The 26,835-nt window shown below is 50.9% G+C and overlaps 1 protein-coding gene across 2 annotated transcripts in view; it reads right to left on the reverse strand.

Moving 5' to 3' along the window:
- LOC141162645 (uncharacterized) overlaps window positions 1-26,835 on the reverse strand; it is a 155,641-nt gene that overhangs the window by 49,356 nt on the left and 79,450 nt on the right. For both annotated transcript variants that reach the window (XM_073648973.1, XM_073648972.1), the window contains exons 4-8: window positions 7,138-7,218; window positions 6,993-7,064; window positions 6,648-6,783; window positions 3,950-4,061; window positions 3,745-3,863 (exon numbers count right to left, since the gene is read on the reverse strand). In XM_073648973.1, the coding sequence (XP_073505074.1) occupies window positions 3,745-3,863; window positions 3,950-4,061; window positions 6,648-6,783; window positions 6,993-7,064; window positions 7,138-7,218 (520 nt within the window). The remainder of the gene's footprint in view (window positions 1-3,744; window positions 3,864-3,949; window positions 4,062-6,647; window positions 6,784-6,992; window positions 7,065-7,137; window positions 7,219-26,835) is intronic.

The following is a 26,835-nucleotide window of genomic DNA, read 5'->3' on the forward strand; positions in this document are numbered from 1 at the left end:
GGATCCTTGTGTGTAAGAGATGCCAGTAGCCTTGGAGGGCAAGAGGCTTGGAAGACAAGAGTCCTGAAAGGCACAGGCTGGATCCCTGTGTGTGTAAGAGATGCCAGTAGCCTTGGAAGGAGCGAGGGCTGGAGACCCCCATCTGGGAAAGCCGTAAAGCCACAGCTGTGGCAGAACAAATCTGGTGGAAACCGCTAGACCCGGCAAAAGGTAAAAGCGGTGCGTTATATGGACATTGATATTGTTACTTTGCTGAAGGCTGTAACTGGAGCCAAGTGAGCCTGTCTGCCACTTGAAAGGCTCTTGGATGTTATGTGTGTAAACATGCCGGTGAGCCACTGAGACGGACTATGTTATAAGCAGTTATGAAGTGTAATAAACTGCTGGATTGTGAAATACCGGAAAGGCGTTGCATGTGTGCTTTAATTGACCCGGTGAAGCGAGTGTCCCCCAGCATGATGAATAGCGCTGCCTTACATGTGGTTGGAGAATGCGGGCAACTGCAGCCCTGTTGCTAGGGGCAACTGCAGCCTGGTTGCTAGGGGTAACTGCAGCCTGGTTGCTAGGGGTAACGGCACAGGACGAGTGTGGATGCAAGCATCTCGCTGTGGCTCGGCGGGGTCATTAACATGAAAGCATCTGGCTGTAACTCGGCAGGGTTACGAAAATTGTCCTCACACTCAAACTTCGTTTGCTGTGGCTTGGCGGGGGCACTAAAAAAAATTTCCGGGGAGAGCGGTGTGAAGTGTCTAGCTGTGAACGGAGCAGGAAATGAAACTGAAGCTATTGAGCAATTAAAGTGCTGGTTAAAACCGCAGCAGGTATTTGAGAAACGTCTACAGGACATGGTGCAGGAACAGCAGGAGCTGTGGGCACTGTATAGAATGGCGGCATTGGACCATTCTGTGAACTCTCCGGGGGCGCCAGTATTGTCAAAGAGTGCCCGGGGAGGTGGTAAGAGATGTTGTGAACTGTGTCCTAAGACTATTGCTGATTTTTTTTTGTAAAAATCCCCCTACAGGTGTGGGTGTCCAAAAGGGGGGCGGAGTCTCAAAAGGGGGCGGATTTTCAAAAGAGCATGGAGTATAGAAAACCAAAATTTGTTACTGGTTGTGGGTTGGTACGGCTTAAAAATGACAATTGGACCGTTGATAACGGGATAGCTCCAGTAGAAGGGGTTGACGTCAAGGTGGGAGGAGACTTGTTTGTCCACGACACCATGGGGAGTAACACAGACCCTGTGGCGCCCCTGAGGGTTCAGTCGCCACAGAGGTACTGCACCTCACCCAGAGGTGTGGTATCTCCTTCTCTCAGGTAAGGAGGGAGTGCTGCCCGGAACCCGCATCCAACACTACACTGCTCCAGGCCGGCTGGAGGGGCAATATGCGTGTGCAGAGGATGAGCCCTGTCCCTGGCTGGAGTGGGGGGGGGACCTAAAGGTAGGGGGAACCAGTAGTGGGTGTGGGTGGAGGAAGCAGTTTAGGGGAGCATCCTTGAAGGAGGTATAAAAAGGGAAGCCCATCTTAGGGTGGCAAGTTAGTCAGTGAAGAAGTGAGTGAGAACAGTCTGGGAGCAGAGTCTCTTTAGGAGCTCTGCTCCACAAGCAGGGCCCAGTCCTAGAGGCCCCGAAGGGGAGCAGAGGAGTAGGCTCCGTTCTACAGAAGGGATCCCAGGGGGTACGGTGAGTGCAGGACGGCACCCGTACGGCCCGAATCTGCCAGGTGTCAGAGGGATCGGGCCGCAAGAAGGGGACCGGCCCCTGGACCAGTCGTGTAACTCCAAGTCTCGGCTGGAAAAACCAGAGGCTTCTGGCTTATATAGTCAGTTGCTGAAGCCTCATTCTAATCCCCGTGAGGGTCAAGCAGGTCCGGGAACTCCGACGAGACAAGAGGGACTTCAGAGCACCCGAGCGGGATTGAAAGTGGGGAAGCGCAGGGCAGGAGGGAGAAAGACCCAGCGTGAAGACGGTCTAGCTAGGAATACAGCCTTGGAGGGCAAGAGGCTTGGAAGACAAGAGTCCTGAAAGGCACAGGCTGGATCCCTGTGTGTGTAAGAGATGCCAGTAGCCTTGGAAGGTACGAGGGCTGGAGACCCCCATCTGGGAAGCCGTAAAGTCACAGCTGTGGCAGAACAAATCTGATGGAAACCGCTAGACCCGGCAAAAGGTAAAAGCGGTGCGTTATATGGACATTGATATTGTTACTTTGCTGAAGGCTGTAACTGGAGCCAAGTGAGCCTGTCTGCCACTTGAAAGGCTCTTGGATGTTATGTGTGTAAACATGCCGGTGAGCCACTGAGACGGACTATGTTATAAGCAGTTATGAAGTGTAATAAACTGCTGGATTTCATGTTACTGGAAAACGACGCATGTGTGCTTTAATTGACCCGGTGAAGCGAGTATCCCCCCGCGTGATGACTAGCGCTGCCTTACATTATCCACAGTATGTATCCACACTATGTATCCACACGCACTGGGTTATATTATTACCAGAAATGCGCAAAGATATAAAAATCAATTATGTCGAGGATCTTCTCCGGTATAAATTCTGGATTTCCCCCTATTGCTGCACGTGGTGCTTAATTGCTGAATATCGTCAGCGGAGCGGCTGGAAGTTTAAAAGATGCAAAAGATTTTGCTGTATTGAAAATATCACATTTGTGTTTTCACACATTTACATCTACATGAAGACGGGAAATAGTTCTCACCACATAATGTGGTTCTTGGAGATGATTCTCACCAAAAATGATTTTACATTTGAGTCTAATGATTGCAGGGCACCGCGATGGGGTCCCCTGCTGCCCCAAAAACTTTCATTTGAAGATAAACTTTTATTTTCTCATTCTTTGTTACAAGGTGGGAGGTTATTATGACTCTGCTTTGTGGACGATATTTTTATTTTGTGGAGAGGGTCATGATTTGATGTGGACAGATATGCAGGGTGTGCACACTATTAAGTTTTTCATTGAGGCCATTAGGGAGGTCATTTTTCGGATGTAGAAGTAAAGTTACGAATAGATTAGATGCTAGGATTCATTAGGAATTAGTGTTAAGTCTTGTACTGCCTGGAGAGGAGTGGAGGATTCAGTGTTCGGTAGAGGCGTTTACGGAGCGTTGTTCTGTGACTGTTGCTTGGAGTTTTGGTTCTGTGCATAGTCCCATCCGCTTCTATTTTTGTTTACCTTTCTCATACCAGTGTTTCCCCTCTGTTGTCTGTAAATGCATATTTTGTGTCTTTGGTATTTTCATTTGTCTCTGAATGTCCTTCATTGTTTGTCAGGTTTATGTATCAACATACACTATTCCTCCTCACTTCCCTGGATGGAGGACGGGACAGATAAGGACTGATTTAGGAAAACAGCAACGTACATGGCCCCAGCATCTTCACCATCAGAAGTAACCCGGGGAACAGGGATAGATAGGACGCCACTAGTGTTAGGGATATGGTACGACCCCTGGTCCCGGGTGTCAGACAACAGCATCGTGACAGATCTAATGTGATCGGGATCGGGAACATACTGGCACCTCCTGAAGAAAGAACATAAGTATGGAGCCGTGGTACAGCAGACAACTACATTTATCTTAAAGGAAAGACATAAAAACCAAAGAAAAAAGCAAAACCATCGGGTATGTGCCAAACTGAGCAGACCCTCTAAGTGTTTGAGGAGTTTGTAGATTTGGAGAGTTTCTTCTCATGGTTTATAAGGATAACACATTTTGGGTTGTCAGGAGTTGTCAGATATTACCTATGATGAAGAACTCCACGCGCTGACACATTGTGACGCTGTCTGGACTGTCAGGTAACAATGTAACTTTCCACGGAGCGACGTTCAGGATGAGAGACAAGGCTTCCCGGAGGGCGGATCTGAAAGTAGAGGAACAATTTCAGTGTGACACCGGTCGCTGGTGCCGTATGAGGTCATAAGTGTGACATGTGTGACATCACAGCACCTATTAAATGAGGTCATCCTCTGGAAATAAAGCGATGTGATGGGGACATCGGGGAGGATGACAGATGTCAACTCAACCGCGTCTGATGTGACCGTCAGACTTCTCCCTACAACTGGAGACAGGACCGAAAGAAAATCATCATCATCATTACTGACCAGTAATAAAGTCTACTAACAATGGAAAGACAGGGATGAAGGCACTGCAAGAAACAGCCATCCTCCTCTAATACTCCAGCCACTATTCTGCTCTTACATTGTCTTATCCTCCACTCACCTCCAGAGCTGCAGTCACTATTCTGCTGTTACATCGTGTCTTATCCTCCAGTCACCTCCAGAGCTGCACTCACTATTCTGCTGTTACATCGTGTCTTATCCTCCAGTCACCTCCAGAGCTGCAGTCACTATTCTACTGTTACATCGTGTCTTATCCTCCAGTCACCTCCAGAGCTGCGGTCACTATTCTGCTGTTACATCGTGTCTTATCCTCCAGTCACCTCCAGAGCTGCAGTCACTATTCTGCTGTTACATCATGTCTTATCCTCCAGTCACCTCCAGAGCTGCACTCAATATTCTACTGTTACATTGTCTTATCCTCCAGTCACCTCCAGAGCTGCAGTCACTATTCTACTGTTACATCGTGTCTTATACTCCAGTCACCTCCAGAGCTGCAGTCACTATTCTACTGTTACATCGTCTCTTATACTCCAGTCACCTCCAGAGCTGCAGTCACTATTCTGCTGTTACATCCAGTATCATCCTCCAGTCACCTCCAGAGCTGCAGTCACTATTCTACTCTTACATCATGTCTTATCCTCCAGTCACCTCCAGAGCTGCGGTCACTATTCTGCTGTTACATCGTGTCTTATCCTCCACTCACCTCCAGAGCTGCAGTCACTATTCTGCTGTTACATCATGTCTTATCCTCCAGTCACCTCCAGAGCTGCAGTCACTATTCTGCTGTTACATCATGTCTTATCCTCCAGTCACCTCCAGAGCTGCAGTCACTATTCTGCTGTTACATCGTGTCTTATCCTCCAGTCACCTCCAGAGCTGCAGTCACTACTCTGCTGTTACATCGTGTCTTATCCTCCAGTCACCTCCAGAGCTGCGGTCACTATTCTGCTGTTACATCGTGTCTTATCCTCCAGTCACCTCCAGAGCTGCAGTCACTATTCTGCTGTTACATCGTCTCTTATCCTCCAGTCACCTCCAGAGCTGCACTCACTATTCTGCTGTTACATCGTGTCTTATCCTCCAGTCACTTCCAGAGCTGCAGTCACTATTCTGCTGTTACATCCTGTCTTATCCTCCAGTCACTTCCAGAGCTGCAGTCACTAGTCTACTGTTACATCCTGTGTTATCCTCCAGTCACCTCTAGAGCTGCAGTCACTATTCTGCTGTTACATCCTGTTTTATCCTCCAGTCACCTCCAGAGCTGCAGTTACTATTCTACTGTTACATCCTGTGTTATCCTCCAGTCACCTCCAGAGCTGCACTCACTATTCTGCTGTTACATCGTGTCTTATCCTCCAGTCACCTCCAGAGCTGCACTCACTATTCTGCTGTTACATCGTGTCTTATCCTCCAGTCACCTCCAGAGCTGCACTCACTATTCTGCTGTTACATCGTGTCTTATCCTCCAGTCACCTCCAGAGCTGCACTCACTATTCTGCTGTTACATCGTGTCTTATCCTCCAGTCACCTCCAGAGCTGCAGTCACTATTCTACTGTTACATCGTCTCTTATACTCCAGTCACCTCCAGAGCTGCAGTCACTATTCTGCTGTTACATCCAGTATCATCCTCCAGTCACCTCCAGAGCTGCAGTCACTATTCTACTCTTACATCATGTCTTATCCTCCAGTCACCTCCAGAGCTGCGGTCACTATTCTGCTGTTACATCGTGTCTTATCCTCCAGTCACCTCCAGAGCTGCAGTCACTATTCTGCTGTTACATCATGTCTTATCCTCCAGTCACCTCCAGAGCTGCAGTCACTATTCTGCTGTTACATCATGTCTTATCCTCCAGTCACCTCCAGAGCTGCAGTCACTATTCTGCTGTTACATCGTGTCTTATCCTCCAGTCACCTCCAGAGCTGCAGTCACTACTCTGCTGTTACATCGTGTCTTATCCTCCAGTCACCTCCAGAGCTGCGGTCACTATTCTGCTGTTACATCGTGTCTTATCCTCCAGTCACCTCCAGAGCTGCAGTCACTATTCTGCTGTTACATCGTGTCTTATCCTCCAGTCACCTCCAGAGCTGCACTCACTATTCTGCTGTTACATCGTGTCTTATCCTCCAGTCACTTCCATAGCTGCAGTCACTATTCTGCTGTTACATCCTGTCTTATCCTCCAGTCACTTCCAGAGCTGCAGTCACTATTCTGCTGTTACAACATGTCTTAACCTCCAGTCACCTCCAGAGCTGCAGTCACTATTCTGCTGTTACATTGTGTCTTATCCTCCAGTCACCTCCAGAGTTGCAGTCACTATTCTGCTGTTCCATCCTGTCTTATCCTCCAGTCACCTCCAGAGCTGCACTCACTCGTGACTGCAGCTCTGGAGGTGACTGGAGTCTAGGACATGATGTGTTTCAGGCCCAGTGCATGGTGCCCGCCGATGGAGGGGAGATTACTGCTTCCAGTATCAGCTGCGCAGGTGGGTCAGACCTGTGTGACACGTCGGACCTCTATAGACACCTGTGAACTCTCCGGCCAGGGGCAGATTGGGGTCCGTCACCAGCACCGTGTCTCCTGCCGCCACAGGTCCGTGCTTCCCCTTCAGATCCCCGACTGTACAAAGCTGTGGATTCTGCACCGTGCACCAGTTTCCAGTCTAGAAAACAAGGATGATGGGGGTTATTGGTGGTAGTCGCAGATTCATGCCCCGACCTCTGACCCACGATGTCACATAATCTCCTTAATCACCACCGCTGCCTTCTATACCAGATGGTTCCAGGCTCCAGAAGAGTCCACACAGGAGGACAACCTCCACCGGGAGCCGGGCGGCCACACTGCACCGCAGTCCTCTGCAGAGCGTCTCACCTGGCTGGGGACGCCGTACGGATTGTAGGGTTCTCCGCTCCGCCCCGCGCTGTGGATGAGCCACTCCAGGGCCTATAAATCATACGGACCGTTATATGGCGCCCACGTCATATATCTCACCAGGGTGGGAGGAGATTTACTTTACCTTCCCTGAGACTGAGGACGATTGTAGATCCACCAAGATGGTGGTCTCTCCAGATGCTCCATCCGGGTACACCGCCTGACGCTACAAGAGACCAGACAAGTGGGCGACTTAGAGCGAGTCCGATAGCCACCAGCAGTGCTCCTGACACAGAGTCGACTGCTGCTGAGGTCGAGGACTGTCTATAGTAGTGGGACGTCTGCCGGCCCCTGATATGATGTTGGGGGTCCATGCAATCCCCCCTGTGTATGTGTAGAGAAAAATTGTAAAATCCATAAAGACATCTCCAGAGAGGGGACATATTACCCTCACATTGAACATATGGGATTAATTAGAACTGGGGGAAGTGAGAAAGAGCTCAACTTCCATTGGAGTAGGACCTCCTGCCGTGAACAGGTATTTACAGCAAGGGATCTGATGAGAACCAGCCAACAAGTCTAGGATTCTATACTCCGAGCTAGAGAAGTACAGGGGCTTCCTCTGTTCAAAGGAATTATCTCCCCCTCTCTGCAACCGGTGGTCAGTGATGAATACTGGGGTTTGCATCGATTTGATATTTATGGAAGATATAGTTTGGGCATCGTAGCGAAGGGATGAACACAATGCATTCACTGACATCAGCGCAAGGCCAGACAAACACCGTAATATCAGTCAGATGTACTGTATGATGCTATTTGTCATGGAAAATATTAAGAAAGTAAGGGGAAATCCCTCCTTTAAACTTCAAAGGAATGCCGTCTCGCTCCACACAATAGCAGGGATACCCTCATTTGCAAAATCCTTTTGCTCAGCAGAAATCTGCAGTCTTGCTGGCACTGACACAAAATATGGAATATCGGAAATTCTATACTTCCGATAATAATAGAACACGTATTTTTAGCGGCAGGATCAGCTAAGGAACAATATGGATATTTTTCCAGATCTGTGAGCTCTTCCGGTGAGCTGTGGCACAAAAGTAGTCACCTAGTGGCATTACCACACAGGTCTGTACTAACAGGAGTGACAGCGCCACGTAGTGACATCAACACACAGGTCTATACTGACAGGAGTGACAGAGCCACCTAGTGACATCACCACACAGGTCTGTACTAACAGGAGAGACAGCGCCACCTTGTGACATCACCACACAGGTCTGTACTGACAGGAGTGACAGCGCCACCAAGTGACATCACACACAGGTCTCAACTGACAGGAGTAACAGTGCCACATTGTGACATCACCACACAGGTCAGTACTGACAGGAGTGACAGCGCCACCCTGTGACATCACTACATAGGTATGTACTGACAGGAGTGAAAGAGCCATATAGTGACATCACCACACAGATCTGTACTGACAGGAGAGACAGCACCACCTAGTGACATCACCATACAGGTCTGTCCTGACCAGTGACAGAGCCACCTAGTGACATTACCACACAGGTCTGTAGTGAGAGGAGTGACAGCACCACCTAGTGAAATCACCACACTGGTCTGTACTGACAGGAGTGACAGCGCCACCTTGTGATATCACCACACAGGTCTGTACTGACAGGAGTGACAGCGCCACCAAGTGACATCACCACACAGGTCTGTACTGACAGGAGTGACAGCGCCACCTAGTGACATCACCACACAGGTCCGTACTGACAGGAATGACAGCGCCACCTAGTGACATCACTGTTATGTTCTGCTACCAAAGCTAAGGAAAGAGAGGAGATCTGTCCCTACTATGAGACTCAGCTGAATCCCTACGATGTAACAGGGAACCTGATCCTGCGATCAGACCTGCTAAAGTCCTAATCTAGTCTGTACGAAGACCTATAGATGTGGGGAGGGAATCCCTACAAGTACTAAGGACTGGGAGGAATATGGGACACCTCCTAACAGAAATAGTAGCAGACAGACGAACAAACAAAATAGATAGAACATAGAGGTCCGTAGACCAAGCAAACTAACAGAGTTAGATACAGAGCACAGGCTAGCTAGAAAGTAGATATACAATGAAGTCCAGCAAAGCCAGAAGGGCGGAGCAGGACTAAATAGGCCAACAAGGTCATGTGACCAGCAAAGGAAAAAAAACCTAACAGCAAGGTTCTAACAGTACCCCCCCTTCTAAGAGGATCCTCCGGATCCCCTAGGACCAGGCTTATCAGGAAATCTCCTGTGAAACGCTCTGACAAGTCTGGACGCGGAAACATCATCTGACCTCACCCAAGAGTTATCCTCGGGTCCGAAACCTTTCCAGGCCACAAGATACTGCAAACTACCTCTATACCGTCTAGAGTTAAGGATGCGAGAAATTTCATATTCCCCGTCCTCCACCACCGGAGGAACAGAGGCAGAGGCGTCACCATCCGACACAACAGCTTTTTTTAACAGAGAGACATGAAAGACCGGATTAATTCTCCAGGAGGTAGGAACCTCCAACCTAACAGCAGATTTGTTGACAACCTGAAGCACCTTAAAGGGCCCTACAAACTTGGGACCCAATTTCTTAGAAGGAATCCTCAACCGCAGATTCCTAGAGGACAACCAAACCATGTCACCAACAGCGAACAAAACCTCCTGTCGTTTCCTATCAAAGTAGTCTTTAGATTTTCTGTTGGCCTCCTGAAGATTACCACGCACATCCGTCCAAACTCTTTCCAAATCACCGGAAAAATTCTCCTCCTCAGGCACGGCAGATCCCAACTTGGAGAACGACCCAAACGACGGATGTCTCCCAGAACAACAAAAAAAAGGCGAACAACCAGCAGAAGAAGATGTATGATTGTTCAGAGCAAATTCGGCAAGTGGCAGAAACTCAGACCACCCCTCCTGATTGTCTGCCACAAAACAACGCAAGAACTGCTCAACATCCTGGTTTTTCCTTTCTGTCTGGCCATTAGATTCAGGATGATATCCGGACGAAAACGACAAATGAATTCCCAACCTGTCACAAAAGGCACGCCAAAAACGAGCCACGAACTGAGGACCCCTATCAGAAACAATGTCAGTAGGAACGCCATGAAGTCTGACAATTTCCTTGACAAAGGCCTTAGCGAGAGTTTTAGCGCAGGGCAGTTTGACAAAGGGAACCAAGTGACACATCTTACTAAAACGGTCCACGACCACCCAGATGACAGTAAAACCCTCAGAGGGGGGAAGGTCAGTTATAAAGTCCATAGCCAAATGTGTCCAAGGAGCACTGGGAACCTCCAAAGGACAAAGCAACCCCACAGCAGGAGTATGTGAGGACTTAGATCTAGCACATATAGTACATTGGCGCACCCACTTAATGACTTCCTTCTGCCATCCAGGCCACCAAAAACTGCGACCCACCAGTCTCTTGGTCTCAGAGATTCCGGGATGACCTGCCAACCGAGATTCGTGACACTCAACAAACAAATCTCTCCTAAAGGTCTCAGGCACAAACAACCTCCCATGAGGAGTGTTAGATGGGGCATTCTCCTGAGCTTTAAGAATCTCATCTTCCAAAACGGAGTCTAAAGCAGCTATCACAACACCTTCTTGTAAAATGTTTTCCTCTTTCTCAGCACCGACTATGGGAGAAAAACTGCGAGACAAGGCATCCGCCTTAACATTCTTAGTACCAGGGATGTAAGTAACGGAGAAATTAAACCGCGAGAAAAACAGTGCCCACCTAGCCTGACGGGCATTCAGGCGCTTGGCAGCATCAAGATATATCAGATTTTTATGATCCGTAAGAACCTGAACGGGAAATTCCGCACCTTCCAAGAAGTGGCGCCAGTGTTCAAATGCGAGTTTAATAGCCAATAATTCCCGATTACCAATATCGTAATTCAGTTCAGTCTCCGAAAATTTTTTTGAAAAAAAGGCACAGGGATGTAATCCATCCCCGTTATCCTGAGACAATACTGCGCCAACCCCCACAGAGGAAGCATCAACCTCAACCAAAAACGGCCTAGTAACATCAGGCTGCATAAGGATGGGAGCAGAGGTGAACCTCTCCTTGAGATACACAAAAGCTTCAATGGCCTCAGAAGACCACTGAACCGCATCAGCACCTTTCCTGGTGAGATCAGTCAGAGGTTTGACAATACTAGAAAAATTTTTTATGAACTTTCTATAGTAATTGGCGAAACCCAAAAACCTCTGTATCGATTTCAAACCAATAGGCCTAGGCCATTCCTGCACAGCCTGAACCTTAACCGGATCCATCTCAAAACCTTTGCTGGAGATAATGTAGCCCAAAAAACTAATTCTCTGTACAGCGAACTCACATTTCTCCAGCTTAGCAAAAAGCGAATTGTCCATTAATAACTGTAATACCTCACGTACGCTCCGCCAATGAGACTCCAGATCTGGCGAATAAATCAAAATGTCATCCAAATACACAACCACATTTTTACCGATCAAAGGTCTAAGGATGTCATTAATCAGATTCTGAAAAAATGCAGGAGCATTAGTAAGACCAAAAGGCATAACCAGATTCTCAAAATGACCCACAGGAGTGTTAAAAGCAGTCTTCCATTCATCACCCTCCTTCATGCGCAACAGATTGTATGCCCCCTTAAGGTCAATTTTAGAGAACCACTTGGCCCCCAATAACTGGTTAAACAGATCAGGAATCAATGGCAGTGGGTAAGGATTGCGTACCGTAATTTTGTTAATCTCACGAAAATCCAGACAAGGACGTAAACCGCCGTCCTTTTTTTTTACAAAAAAAAATCCAACCGCCACAGGAGACTTAGAGGGCCTAATGTGACCGGCGGCCAAACTTGTCTGTATGTATTCCTCCAAAGCCTTCCTCTCAGGAATAGTAAGGTTAAATAAACGACTTTTAGGAAGAGTCGCTCCAGGGACAAATTCAATAGAACAATCATAGTCTCTATGGGGAGGCAAAACCTGCGATTCCTTCTCAGAAAAAACTCTCCAAAAATCCTGAATAGGAACAGGCAATTCTCCCCTATCCAAAGCTGCAATACGCCCGTTACAACACTTGTCATAACATTTATGGCTCCAGGATTTAATTTCACTGGTAGACCAATCCAGTACAGGATTGTGAAATTTTAACCAGGGCAATCCCAATATTACTGGAGAAGGCAAGTTATTCAACACTACCAAATCCAATTTCTCATGGTGAACACCATTAATAGTGAGAGGAAATTCACAGACCTTGAGAGTAATATTCTTCAAAGGGGAGCCATCCACAGAAACCACAGCAATGGGGGATGACAAAGGTTCAGGTTTTAAATTGAGTTTTTCCACGAATCCCCCATCAATTACATTCAGTGTAGACCCACAATCAACAAACACCCGAAATTCCATTAATTTTTCCTGAGCAATCGTGGAAGCAGCTAAAAATACACCCTTGGAATTTAAACAGGCAATACGGGCATGACTGACCATTTTTTTTTCTTTCTTCATACGAAGCTCACAGCCTTTAATCAAATGACCAGATTTTCCGCAGTAGAAACACAAGCCTTGCGAAAAACGACGGTCTTTTTCTTGAGAGCGAGGTGCCACCGATCCAATCTCCATCGGTTCACCACTGTTAGTACACACATTATCATAACCAGAAACTGACATAGCAGAGGATTTGCTCTCATTAACCCTAGCACGCAGTCTTCTGTCCACCCGTATAGCTAATTGCATAGCCTGTTGCAAATCTTCAGGTGTAGGATAAGCAATTAGCAGGTCTTTAACCCTTTCACTGAGCCCAGCAAGAAATAGACTTTTCAGAGCAGAATCGTTCCACCCTGTTTGAGTGGACCAACGACGAAAATGTGTACAATATTTTTCCACATTACCCGATCCTTGTTTTAGACGTCTCAACTCAGTCTCAGCTGATGCGACACGGTCAGGATCATCATATAATAGTCCCAAAGCAGAAAAAAAACTATCCACTGATCTGAAGCATGAATCACTAGGTTGCAAAGAAAAGGCCCACTCCTGAGGCTCTTTGCGCAAAAGTGACATTATGAACCCTACGCGCTGGGATTCATCCCCAGAGGACTTAGGTCTCAAACGAAAATACAATAAGCAAGCATTTTTAAATGAAAAAAATTCTCGGTGTTCACCAAAAAACAAATCCGGCAAACATACCTTAGGCTCCAAGAAATGTGCTCCAGGACAGTTACTCACATGCTGACGGAGCTCGGCCACCTCCAGAGAGAGTCCCTGCAGGTGATGAGCCAAATCCTGAACCGACACCATGATGGAACAGAAAAATCTTTCCTTAGAGAATTTGCTGGCTGGACTTACTGTTATGTTCTGCTACCAAAGCTAAGGAAAGAGAGGAGATCTGTCCCTACTATGAGACTCAGCTGAATCCCTACGATGTAACAGGGAACCTGATCCTGCGATCAGACCTGCTAAAGTCCTAATCTAGTCTGTACGAAGACCTATAGATGTGGGGAGGGAATCCCTACAAGTACTAAGGACTGGGAGGAATATGGGACACCTCCTAACAGAAATAGTAGCAGACAGACGAACAAACAAAATAGATAGAACATAGAGGTCCGTAGACCAAGCAAACTAACAGAGATAGATACAGAGCACAGGCTAGCTAGAAAGTAGATATACAATGAAGTCCAGCAAAGCCAGAAGGGCGGAGCAGGACTAAATAGGCCAACAAGGTCATGTGACCAGCAAAGGAAAAAAAACCTAACAGCAAGGTTCTAACAATCACCACACAGGTCTGTACTGACAAGAGTGACAGCGCCACCTAGTGACATCACCACACAGGTCTGTACTGACAGGAGTGACAGCGCCACCTAGTGACATCACCACACAGGTCTGTACTAACAGGAGAGACAGCGCCACCTTGTGACATCACCACAAAGGTCTGTACTGACAGGAGTGACAGCGCCACCAAGTGACATCACACACAGGTCTCTACTGACAGGAGTAACAGTGCCACATTGTGACATCACCACACAGATCAGTACTGACAGGAGTGACAGCGCCACCTAGTGACATCACTACATAGGTATGTACTGACAGGAGTGAAAGAGCTATATAGTGACATCACCACACAGATCTGTACTGACAGGAGAGACAGCACCACCTAGTGACATCACCACACAGGTCTGTCCTGACCAGTGACAGCGCCACCTAGTGTCATTACCACACAGGTCTGTAGTGAGAGGAGTGACAGCGCCACCTAGTGAAATCACCACACTGGTCTGTACTGACAGGAGTGACAGCGCCACCTTGTGATATCACCACACAGGTCTGTACTGACAGGAGTGACAGCGCCACCTAGTGACATCACCACACAGGTCTGTACTGACAGGATTGACAGCGCCACCTAGTGACATCACCACACAGGTCTGTACTGACAGGAGTGACAGCGCCACCTAGTGACATCACCACACAGGTCTGTACTGACAGGAGTGACAGCGCCACCTAGTGACATCACTACACAGGACCGTACTGACAGGAGTGACAGCGCCACCTAGTGACATCACTACATAGGTCTGCACTGACAGGAGTGACAGCGCCACCTTGTGACATCACCACACAGGTCTGTACTGACAGGAGTGACAGCGCCACCTAGTGACATCACCACACAGGCCTTTACTGACAGGAGTTACAGCGTCACCTAGTGACATCACCACACAGGACTGTACTGACAGGAGTTACAGCGCCACCTAGTGACATCACCACACAGGTCTGTACTGACAGGAGTGAGAGCACCACGTAGTGACATCACCACACAGGTCTGTACTGACAGGAGTGACAGCGCCACCTAGTGACATCACCACACAGGTCTGTACTCACAGGAGTGACAACGCCACCAAGTGACAATGTAGCACCCCGAAGGTTCGGTTGCTACAGAGGTATTGCATCTCACCCAGATGTGCGATATCTCACTTCCAGGTAAGGATGGAGTGTGGCTCAGGACCCTAACACCCACATGCACTACACCACATTTCCGGGGGACAGCTCGACGGTGCTCCCATTAGTTATGCAGGCACGAGTGAGCATGTCCCTGGCTGGAGTGGGGGGAGGGAACACCTAGAGAAGGGAACCCGGTAGTGTGTGCGTGGGGGAAGTAGATCCTGGGTGCACTCTGTACAGGAGTATAAAGGGAGGCACCATCTTGGAAAGGGGGTGAGTTGAGAGAGGAGAAGACAGGGAGCAGAGCTGCTTTATGGGCTCTGCTAAAGAGGCAGGCCCTGTCAGGAGGCCTGAGCCTGGAGGAGGGAAGAAGGAGGAAGAGGAGCAGACTGGGCTCCAGGAAGGACAGAGGGGACCCCAGGGGTGTGGACTGGCTGGTAGCCACCACACGCCCGCCGCTACCTGAGTAGGGGGGTCAGGTCAAGAAGATGGGAACCGGATCCCAAATTAGTGGAGGAGAGAAACTACCCTCAACTAAGAACCGGAGGCTGCGACATTACATGTGGAGCAGCCCCTCGCCACACCCGCTAGAAAGGCACCACATAGGACCTGGGAAACGCAGGCCTACGTTTGCCCACCAAGAAGGTCCGAGGCAGCTGGACATAAGCGTGGTCACTAGTGGGGTTGAAGACCAGAAACAGGGGACATAAAGGGGGTCCTGCAAAGCACTCCAGAAAGACCTGGGAGTTAACCGAGCCCCTCACCTGGTGAGCACAGCGCGACGCAGGCGGCCACCTCTGCAGCGGTGGCCTGGAGCAGTAACCAAGTAACCGTGAGTAAAGACCCTGAACTGCACCACCAAGACTCCGAGTTGTTTTTGTTGCGCTCGTGTACCACCATCACCCCCATCATCTATCCCTGCTGCCCTGAGGCCATACCCCTCCCGTTAGGGGTTATACCACCACGCTGCACATCCTTATACACCTGGCCTCAGTGGACTGTTCTGCAGCGGCGGCTTCAAAGCCGCACTCAACGGGTGGCGTTGTCGATCAAGTTAACATCTACCGCTGATACATCGCCGCTCAGTTTGACTCCCTGGGCACGGACCGGGTCACCGCCACGAGACTACAACCCTCAACAGATCCGGCTCCGGGTAAGCTCCCGCGTGCGCAACGCAGCGCGACACAGGCCCAGGGGCGCGTCAACTTTTGGCGTAGTCGGCAGGATCTCGTGCCCGCAACCACCGGGTACTGCGTGCCTGAAAAAGACTGTTCAAACTTACTTGTGGTGAAGATTCCCGCCATCCGGCGCCATCTTCAGCCTTCTTCCCGCCATCGGTGAAGATTCCTGCCATCCGGCGCCATTTTCAGCCTTCTTCCCGCCTTCCGTGGAGTTTTCCCGCCGTTGGACGCCATCTTGAAGACGTCGCGTGGGAAGAAGAGGGGCGTGGACTCCGAAAGCGCGCGAGAACTGAAGCCCCGCCTCACGTCCGGACGTCGCGTAAGGTCCTGGAAGGAGCCCAGCAGACGCCGACGTCACAGGAGCGCGACGGAAGGTCCTCAACCCTGACGATCTACTGCGGAGCCGCAGCCTACGGAAGAGGATCATCGCCAGGTAGGCCACGGTCCACCAGGGGGGAGGAGGACACCAGGAACGGACAGCAAGATGGCGGACCGGCAGCAGACTAAGCTGCCCAGCATCGGCAGCGCCCCAGCCATCGCGGGCCCCGACCAGCACCAGGAGAAGACGCGTGACGCAGGAGCGGTCGCGGGAGCAGGTAAGAGGAGTCTCCCTGTCCCGGACGCTGCCAGCGTCAGCCTGCTCCCGGGCCACCCGGTGGAGCCGCCGATCCCGGGCGCTGCAGACGCAGACCTGCTCCAGACCTGGGCACTGCCACCACAAGCCCAAAGTCGCACCCCCTGACCCCGGGCGTCATTAATAGTACCACTCAGACCCCGAGTACCGAGAGGGCCCGGACGGGTCTGAACCTGAGAAAGAGAAAGGAGCGTGTGGAGCACACCGTTAATCGTAAACGGTAAAAGAGGAGATGTGAATAGTTACCCGACCGGGTATAAGGACTGTTGTGGGACTGTTTCCACTAACAGTGTGGTCCCCGTTGGGACAGAAAGAGAACTGTTTCCCTTATCCCCTATCTGGCTGGGGACTGAGAACAGCCACCCCTTTTCCCTCTAACTGGCTGGGGACTGAGAACAGCCACCCCTACCTGGCCGAGGACTGAGAGCGGCCATATCCTGTAAATAATTATGTGTTTCTAGTAATGTATAGGAGTCCTTGGTGGATTTACCGGGAATCCTGTGTACATAGTTGGAGCGTAACCCAGGACGGACTAAAGACTGTTAAGGACTCGGGGCAGGACAGACCCCTACCTGGTTACGTCTCCCTGTTTTAGGAAAATGGACACCTGGTTGCAGAATAAACTGTGACCTGTTATAAAGAGACTTCTTCGTGGATCTGCTGCTAGACATGTTTTATATGAAAAATTTATATGCTAGAATGTGTTACTATGAAAAAGAGTTCCAGAACAGTACATATGCACTTATACCGTTTAAGAGAGAGCCGTTCCCATAAAGGGAAACTGAATGTTGATACCTGTTGTACTTGTTGTTTATGAAAAATTTGCATGTTCTAATGTATACCCTGTCTTTTGCTCAGTTCCAGCCCGCGGACGTGCTGGGTTTTGCCAGGGGGGAATGTAGCACCCCGAGGGTTCGGTTGCTACAGAGGTATTGCATCTCACCCAGATGTGCGATATCTCACTTCCAGGTAAGGATGGAGTGTGGCTCAGGACCCTAACACCCACATGCACTACACCACATTTCCGGGGGACAGCTCGACGGTGCTCCCATTAGTTATGCAGGCACGAGTGAGCATGTCCCTGGCTGGAGTGGGGGGAGGGAACACCTAGAGAAGGGAACCCGGTAGTGTGTGCGTGGGGGAAGTAGATCCTGGGTGCACTCTGTACAGGAGTATAAAGGGAGGCACCATCTTGGAAAGGGGGTGAGTTGAGAGAGGAGAAGACAGGGAGCAGAGCTGCTTTATGGGCTCTGCTCCACAGGCAGGCCCTGTCAGGAGGCCTGAGCCTGGAGGAGGGAAGAAGGAGGAAGAGGAGCAGACTGGGCTCCAGGAAGGACAGAGGGGACCCCAGGGGTGTGGACTGGCTGGTAGCCACCACACGCCCGCCGCTACCTGAGTAGGGGGGTCAGGTCAAGAAGATGGGAACCGGATCACAAATTAGTGGAGGAGAGAAACTACCCTCAACTAAGAACCGGAGGCTGCGACATTGCGACATTACATGTGGAGCAGCCCCTCGCCACACCCGCTAGAAAGGCACCACATAGGACCTGGGAAACGCAGGCCAACGTTTGCCCACCAAGAAGGTCCGAGGCAGCTGGACATAAGCGTGGTCACTAGTGGGGTTGAAGACCAGAAACAGGGGACATAAAGGGGGTCCTGCAAAGCACTCCAGAAAGACCTGGGAGTTAACCGAGCCCCTCACCTGGTGAGCACAGCGCGACGCAGGCGGCCACCTCTGCAGCGGTGGCCTGGAGCAGTAACCAAGTAACCGTGAGTAAAGACCCTGAACTGCACCACCAAGACTCCGAGTTGTCTTTGTTGCGCTCGTGTACCACCATCACCCCCATCATCTATCCCTGCTGCCCTGAGGCCATACCCCTCCCGTTGGGGGTTATACCACCACGCTGCACATCCTTATACACCTGGCCTCAGTGGACTGTTCTGCAGAGGCGGCTTCAAAGCCGCACTCAACGGGTGGCGTAGTCGATCAAGTTAACGTCTACAGCTGATACATCGCCGCTCAGTTTGACTCCCTGGGCACGGACCGGGTCACCGCCACGAGACTACAACCCTCAACAGATCCGGCTCCGGGTAAGCTCCCGCGTGCGCAACGCAGCGCGACACAGGCCCAGGGGCGCGTCAACAACACCACACAGGTTTCTACTGACAGGAGTGACAGCGCCACCTAGTGACATCACCACACAGGTCTCTACTGACAGCAGTAACAGTGCCACATTGTGACATCACCACAAAGGTCAGTACTGACAGGAGTGACAGCGCCACCCTGAGACATCACTACATAGGTATGTACTGACAGGAGTGAAAGAGCGATATAGTGACATCACCACACAGATCTGTACTGACAGGAGAGACAGCACCACCTAGTGACATCACCACATAGGTCTGTCCTGACCAGTGACAGCGCCACCTAGTGACATTACCACACAGGTCTGTAGTGAGAGGAGTGACAGCGCCACCTAGTGAAATCACCACACTGGTCTGTACTGACAGGAGTGACAGCGCCACCTTGTGATATCACCACACAGGTCTGTACTGACAGGAGTGACAGCGCCACCTAGTGACATCACCACACATTTCTGTACTGACAGGAGTGACAGCGCCACCTAGTGACATCACCACACAGGTCTGTACTGACAGGAGTGACAGCGCCACCTAGTGACATCACCACACAGGTCTGTACTGACAGGAGTGACAGCGACACCTAGTGACATCACCACACAGGTCTGTACTGACAGGAATGACAGCGCCACCTAGTGACATCACCACACAGGACCGTACTGACAGGAGTGACAGCGCCACCTAGTGACATCACTACATAGGTCTGCACTGACAGGAGTGACAGCGCCACCTTGTGACATCACCACACAGGTCTGTACTGACAGGAGTGACAGCGACACCTAGTGACATCACCACACAGGCCTGTACTGACAGGAGTTACAGCGCCACCTAGTGACATCACCACACAGGTCTGTACTGACAGGAGTGACAGCGCCACCTAGTGACATCACCACACAGGTCTGTACTGAGAGGAGAGACAGCGCCACCTAGTGACATCACCACACAGGTCTGTACTGACAGGAGAGACAGCGCCACCTAGTGACATTACCACACAGGTCTGTACTGAGAGGAGTTACAGCGCCACCTAGTGACATTACCACACAGGTCTGTACTGACAGGAGAGACAGCGCCACCTAGTGACATCACTACATAGGCCTGTACTGACAGGAGTGACAGCGCCACCTAGTGACATAACCACACAGATCTGTACTGACAGGAGTGAAAGAGCCATATAGTGACATCACCACACAGGCCTGTACTGACAGGAGTGACAGCGACACCTAGTGACATCAGCACACAGATCTGTACTGACAGGAGTGACAGCGCCACCCAGTGACATCACCACACAGGTCTGTACTGACAGGAGTGACAGTGCCAATTAGTGACATTAAAACACAGGTCTGTACTGAGAGGAGTTACAGCGCCACCTAGTGACATCACCACACAGGTCTGTACTGACAGGAGTGACAGCGCCACCTAGTGACATCACCACACAGGTCTGTACTGACAGGAGTGACAGCGCCAACTAGTGACATCACCACACAGATCTGTACTGACAGGAGTGACAGCGCCACCTAGTGACATCACCACACAGGCCTGTACTGACAGGAGTGACCGCACCACCTAGTGACAGCACCACACAGGTCTGTACTGACAGGAGTGAGAGCGCACCTAGTGACATCACCACACAGGTCTGTACTGACAGGAGTGACAGCGCCACCTAGTGACATTACCACACAGGTCTGTACTGACAGGAGTGACAGCGCCACCTTGTGACATCACCACACAGGTCTGTATTGACAGGAGTGACAGCACCACCAAGTGACATCACACACAGGTCTGTACTGACAGGAGTTACAGCGCCAGCTAGTGAAATCACCACACAGGCCTGTACTGTCAGGAGTTACAGCGCCACCTAGTGACATCACCACACAGGTCTGCACTGACAGGAGTGACAGCGCCACCTTGTGACATCACTACATAGGTCTGTACTGACAGGAGTGACAGCGCCACCTAGTGACATCACCACACAGATCTGTACTGACAGGAGAGACAGCGCCACCTAGTGACATCACCACACAGGTCTCTACTGACAGGAGTGAAAGCGCCACCTAGTGACATCACCACACAGGTCTGCACTGACAGGAGTGACAGCGCCACCTAGTGACATCACCACACAAGTCTGTACTGACTGGAGTGACAGCAACACCTAGTGACATCACTACATAGGTTTGTACTGACAGGAGTGACAGCGCCACCTAGTGACATCACCACACAGGTCTGTACTGACAGGAGTGACAGCGACACCTAGTGACATCACCACACAGGCCTGTACTGACAGGAGTTACAGCGCCACCTAGTGACATCACCACACAGGTCTGTACTGACAGGAGTGACAGCGCCACCTAGTGACATCACCACACAGGTCTGTACTGAGAGGAGAGACAGCGCCACCTAGTGACATCACCACACAGGTCTGTACTGACAGGAGAGACAGCGCCACCTAGTGACATTACCACACAGGTCTGTACTGAGAGGAGTTACAGCGCCACCTAGTGACATTACCACACAGGTCTGTACTGACAGGAGAGACAGCGCCACCTAGTGACATCACTACATAGGCCTGTACTGACAGGAGTGACAGCGCCACCTAGTGACATAACCACACAGATCTGTACTGACAGGAGTGAAAGAGCCATATAGTGACATCACCACACAGGCCTGTACTGACAAGAGTGACAGCGACACCTAGTGACATCAGCACACAGATCTGTACTGACAGGAGTGACAGCGCCACCCAGTGACATCACCACACAGGTCTGTACTGACAGGAGTGACAGTGCCAATTAGTGACATTAAAACACAGGTCTGTACTGAGAGGAGTTACAGCGCCACCTAGTGACATCACCACACAGGTCTGTACTGACAGGAGTGACAGCGCCACCTAGTGACATCACCACACAGGTCTGTACTGACAGGAGTGACAGCGCCAACTAGTGACATCACCACACAGATCTGTACTGACAGGAGTGACAGCGCCACCTAGTGACATCACCACACAGGCCTGTACTGACAGGAGTGACCGCACCACCTAGTGACAGCACCACACAGGTCTGTACTGACAGGAGTGAGAGCGCCACCTAGTGATATCACCACACATGTCTGTACTGAAAGGAGTGACAGCGCCACCTAGTGACATCACCACACAGGTCTGTACTGACAGGAGTGACAGCGCCACCTAGTGACATTACCACACAGGTCTGTACTGACAGGAGTGACAGCGCCACCTTGTGACATCACCACACAGGTCTGTATTGACAGGAGTGACAGCACCACCTAGTGACATCACCACACAGGTCTATACAGACAGGAGTGACAGCGCCACCAAGTGACATCACCACACAGGTCTGTACTGACAGGAGTTACAGCGCCACCAAGTGACATCACCACACAGGTCTGTACTGACAGAAATGACAGCGCCACCTAGTGACATCACCACACAGGCCTGTACTGAAAGGAGTGACAGCGCCACCTATTGACATCACCACACAGGATTGTACTGAAAGGAGTGACAGCGCCACCTAGTGTCATGACCACACAGGTCTGTACTGAAAGGAGTGAGAGCGCCACCTAGTGACAGCACCACACAGGCCTGTACTGACAGGAGTGACAGCGCCACCTAGTGATATCACCACACAGGCCTGTACTGAAAGGAGTGACAGCGCCACCTAGTGACATCACCACACAGGCCTATACTGACAGGAGTTACAGCGCCACCTAGTGACAACACCACACAGGTCTGCACTGACAGGAGTGACAGCGCCACCTAGTGACATCACCACACAAGTCTGTACTGACTGGAGTGACAGCAACACCTAGTGACATCACCACACAGGTCTGTACTGACAGGAGTGACAGCGCCACCTAGTGACATCACCACACAGGTCTGCACTGACATGAGTGACAGCGCCACCTAGTGACATCACCACACAGGTCTGTACTGACTGGAGTGACAGCGCCACCGAGTGACATCGCCACACAGGTCTGTACTGACAGAAATGACAGCGCCACCTAGTGACATCACCACACAGGCCTGTACTGAAAGGAGTGACAGCGCCACCTATTGACATCACCACACAGGATTGTACTGAAAGGAGTGACAGCGCCACCTAGTGTCATGACCACACAGGTCTGTACTGAAAGGAGTGAGAGCGCCACCTAGTGACAGCACCACACAGGCCTGTACTGACAGGAGTGACAGCGCCACCTAGTGATATCACCACACAGGCCTGTACTGAAAGGAGTGACAGCGCCACCTAGTGACATCACCACACAGGCCTATACTGACAGGAGTTACAGCGCCACCTAGTGACAACACCACACAGGTCTGCACTGACAGGAGTGACAGCGCCACCTAGTGACAGCACCACACAGGCCTGTACTGACAGGAGTGACAGCGCCACCTAGTGATATCACCACACAGGTCTTTGCTGACAGGAGTGAAAGCGCCACCTAGTGACAACACCACACAGGTCTGCACTGACAGGAGTGACAGCGCCACCTAGTGACATCACCACACAGGCCTGTACTGACAGGAGTGACAGCACCACCTAGTGACATCACCACACAGGTCTGTACTGACAGGAGTTAGAGCGCCACCTAGTGACATCACCACACAGGACTGTACTGACAGGAGTTACAGCGCCACCTAGTGACATCACCACACAGGTCTGTACTGACAGGAGTGAGAGCACCACCTAGTAACATCACCACACAGGTCTGTACTGACAGGAGAGACAGCGCCACCTAGTGACATCACCACACAGGTCTTTACTGATAGGAGTGAAAGCGCCACCTAGTGACATCACCACACAGGTCTGCACTGACAGGAGTGACAGCGCCACCTAGTGACATCACCACACAGGTCTTTACTGACAGTAGTGAAAGCGCCACCTAGTGACATCACCACACAGGTCTGCACTGACAGGAGTGACAGCACCACCTAGTGACATTACCACACAGGCTGTACTGACAGGAGTGACAGCGCCACCAAGTGACATCACACACAGGTCTCTACTGACAGGAGTAACAGTGCCACATTGTGACATCACCACACAGGTCAGTACTGACAGGAGTGACAGCGCCACCCTGTGACATCACCACACAGGTCTGTAGTGAGAGGAGTGACAGCGCCACCTAGTGACATCACCACACTGGTCTGTACTGACAGGAGTGACAGCGCCACCTTGTGATATCACCACACAGGTCTGTACTGACAGGAGTGACAGCGCCACCTAGTGACATCACTACACAGGTCTGTACTGACAGGAGTGACAGCGCCACCTAGTGACATCACCACACAGGTCTGTACTGACAGGAGTGACAGCGCCACCTAGTGACATCACCACACAGGTCTGTACTGACAGGAGTGACATCGCCACCTAGTGACATCACCACCCAGGTCTGTACAGACAGGAGTGACAGCGCGACCTAGTGACATCACCACACAGGCCTGTACTGACAGGAGTGACAGCGCCACTTAGTGACATCACTACATAGGTCTGCACTGACAGGAGTGACAGCGCCACCTTGTGAAATCACCACACAGGTCTGTACTGACAGGAGTGACAGCGCCACCTAGTGACATCACCACACAGGTCTGTACTGACAGGAGTTACAGCGCCACCTAGTGACATCACCACACAGGACTGTACTGACAGGAGTTACAGCGCCACCTAGTGACATCATCACACAGGTCTGTACTGACAGGAGTGAAAGCACCACCTAGTGACATCACCACACAGGTCTTTACTGACAGGAGTGAAAGCGCCACCTAGTGACATCACCACACAGATCTGTACTGACAGGAGAGACAGCGCCACCTAGTGACATCACCACACAGGTCTGCACTGACAGGAGTGAAAGCGCCACCTAGTGACATCACCACACAGGTCTGCACTGACAGGAGTGACAGCGCCACCTAGTGACATCACCACAGAGGTCTGTACTGACTGGAGTGACAGCGCCACCTAGTGACATCACCACACAGGTCTGTACTGACAGGAGTGACAGCGCCACTTAGTGACATCACCACACAGGTCTGCACTGACAGGAGTGACAGCGCCACCTAGTGACATCACCACACAGGTCTGTACTGACTGGAGTGACAGCGCCACCTAGTGACATCACCACACAGGTCTGTACTGACAGAAGTGACAGCGCCACCTAGTGACATCACCACACAGGTCTGTACTGAAAGGAGTGACAGCGCCACCTAGTGACATCACCACACAGGCCTGTACTGACAGGAGTGACAGCGCCACCTAGTGATATCACCACACAGGCCTGTACTGAAAGGAGTGACAGCGCCACCTAGTGACATCACTAAGCAGGTCTGCACTGACAGGAGTGACAGAGCCACCTAGTGACATCATCACACAGGTCTGTACTGACAGAAGTGACAGCGCCACCTAGTGACATCACCACACAGGCCTGTACTGAAAGGAGTGACAGCGCCACCTAGTGACATCACCACACAGGCCTGTACTGACAGGAGTGACAGCGCCACCTAGTGACATCACCACACAGTTCTGTACTGACAGAAGTGACAGCGCCACCTAGTGACATCACCACACAGGTCTGTACTGACAGGAGTGACAGCACCACATAGTGACATCATTACATAGGTCAGTACTGACAGGAGTAACAGCGCCACCTAGCGACATCACCACACAGGTCTGTACTGACAGGAGTAACAGCGCCACCTAGTGAAATCACCAGAAAGGCCTGTACTGACAGGAGTTACAGCGTCACCTAGTGACATCTCTAAACAGATCTGCACTGACAGGAGTGAAAGCGCCACCTAGTCACATCACCACACAGGTCTTTACTGACAGGAGTGACAGTGCCAACTAGTGAAATCACCACAAAGGCCTGTACTGACAGGAGTTACAGCGCCACCTAGTGACATCACTAAGCAGGTCTGCACTGACAGGAGTGACAGAGCCACCTAGTGACATCATCACACAGGTCTGTACTGACAGAAGTGACAGCGCCACCTAGTGACATCACCACACAGGCCTGTACTGAAAGGAGTGACAGCGCCACCTAGTGACATCACCACACAGGCCTGTACTGACAGGAGTTACAGCGCCACCTATTGACATCACCACACAGGTCTGCAATGACAGGAGTGACAGCGCCACCTAGTGACATCACCACTCAGATCTGTACTGACAGGAGAGACAGCGCCACCTTGTGACATCACCACACAGGTCTCTACTGAAAGGAGTTACAGCGCCACCTAGTGACATCACCACACAGGTCTGTACTGACAGGAGTGACAGCGCCACCTAGTGACATCACCACACTGGTCTGTACTGACAGGAGTGACAGCGCCACCTAGTGACATTACCACACAGGTCTGTAGTGAGAGGAGTGACAGCGCCACCTAGTGAAATCACCACACTGGTCTGTACTGACAGGAGTGACAGCGCCACCTTGTGATATCACCACACAGGTCTGTACTGACAGGAGTGACAGCGCCACCTAGTGACATCACCACACATTTCTGTACTGACAGGAGTGACAGCGCCACCTAGTGACATCACCACACAGGTCTGTACTGACAGGAGTGACAGCGCCACCTAGTGACATCACCACACAGGTCTGTACTGACAGGAGTGACAGCGACACCTAGTGACATCACCACACAGGTCTGTACTGACAGGAATGACAGCGCCACCTAGTGACATCACCACACAGGACCGTACTGACAGGAGTGACAGCGCCACCTAGTGACATCACTACATAGGTCTGCACTGACAGGAGTGACAGCGCCACCTTGTGACATCACCACACAGGTCTGTACTGACAGGAGTGACAGCGACACCTAGTGACATCACCACACAGGCCTGTACTGACAGGAGTTACAGCGCCACCTAGTGACATCACCACACAGGTCTGTACTGACAGGAGTGACAGCGCCACCTAGTGACATCACCACACAGGTCTGTAC

The sequence above is a fragment of the Phyllobates terribilis genome, unplaced genomic scaffold (genome assembly GCF_046119375.1).
Source record: "Phyllobates terribilis strain yellow unplaced genomic scaffold, ASM4611937v1 Scaffold_9__5_contigs__length_417890890, whole genome shotgun sequence".
NCBI classification, from domain to species: Eukaryota; Metazoa; Chordata; class Amphibia; order Anura; family Dendrobatidae; genus Phyllobates; species Phyllobates terribilis.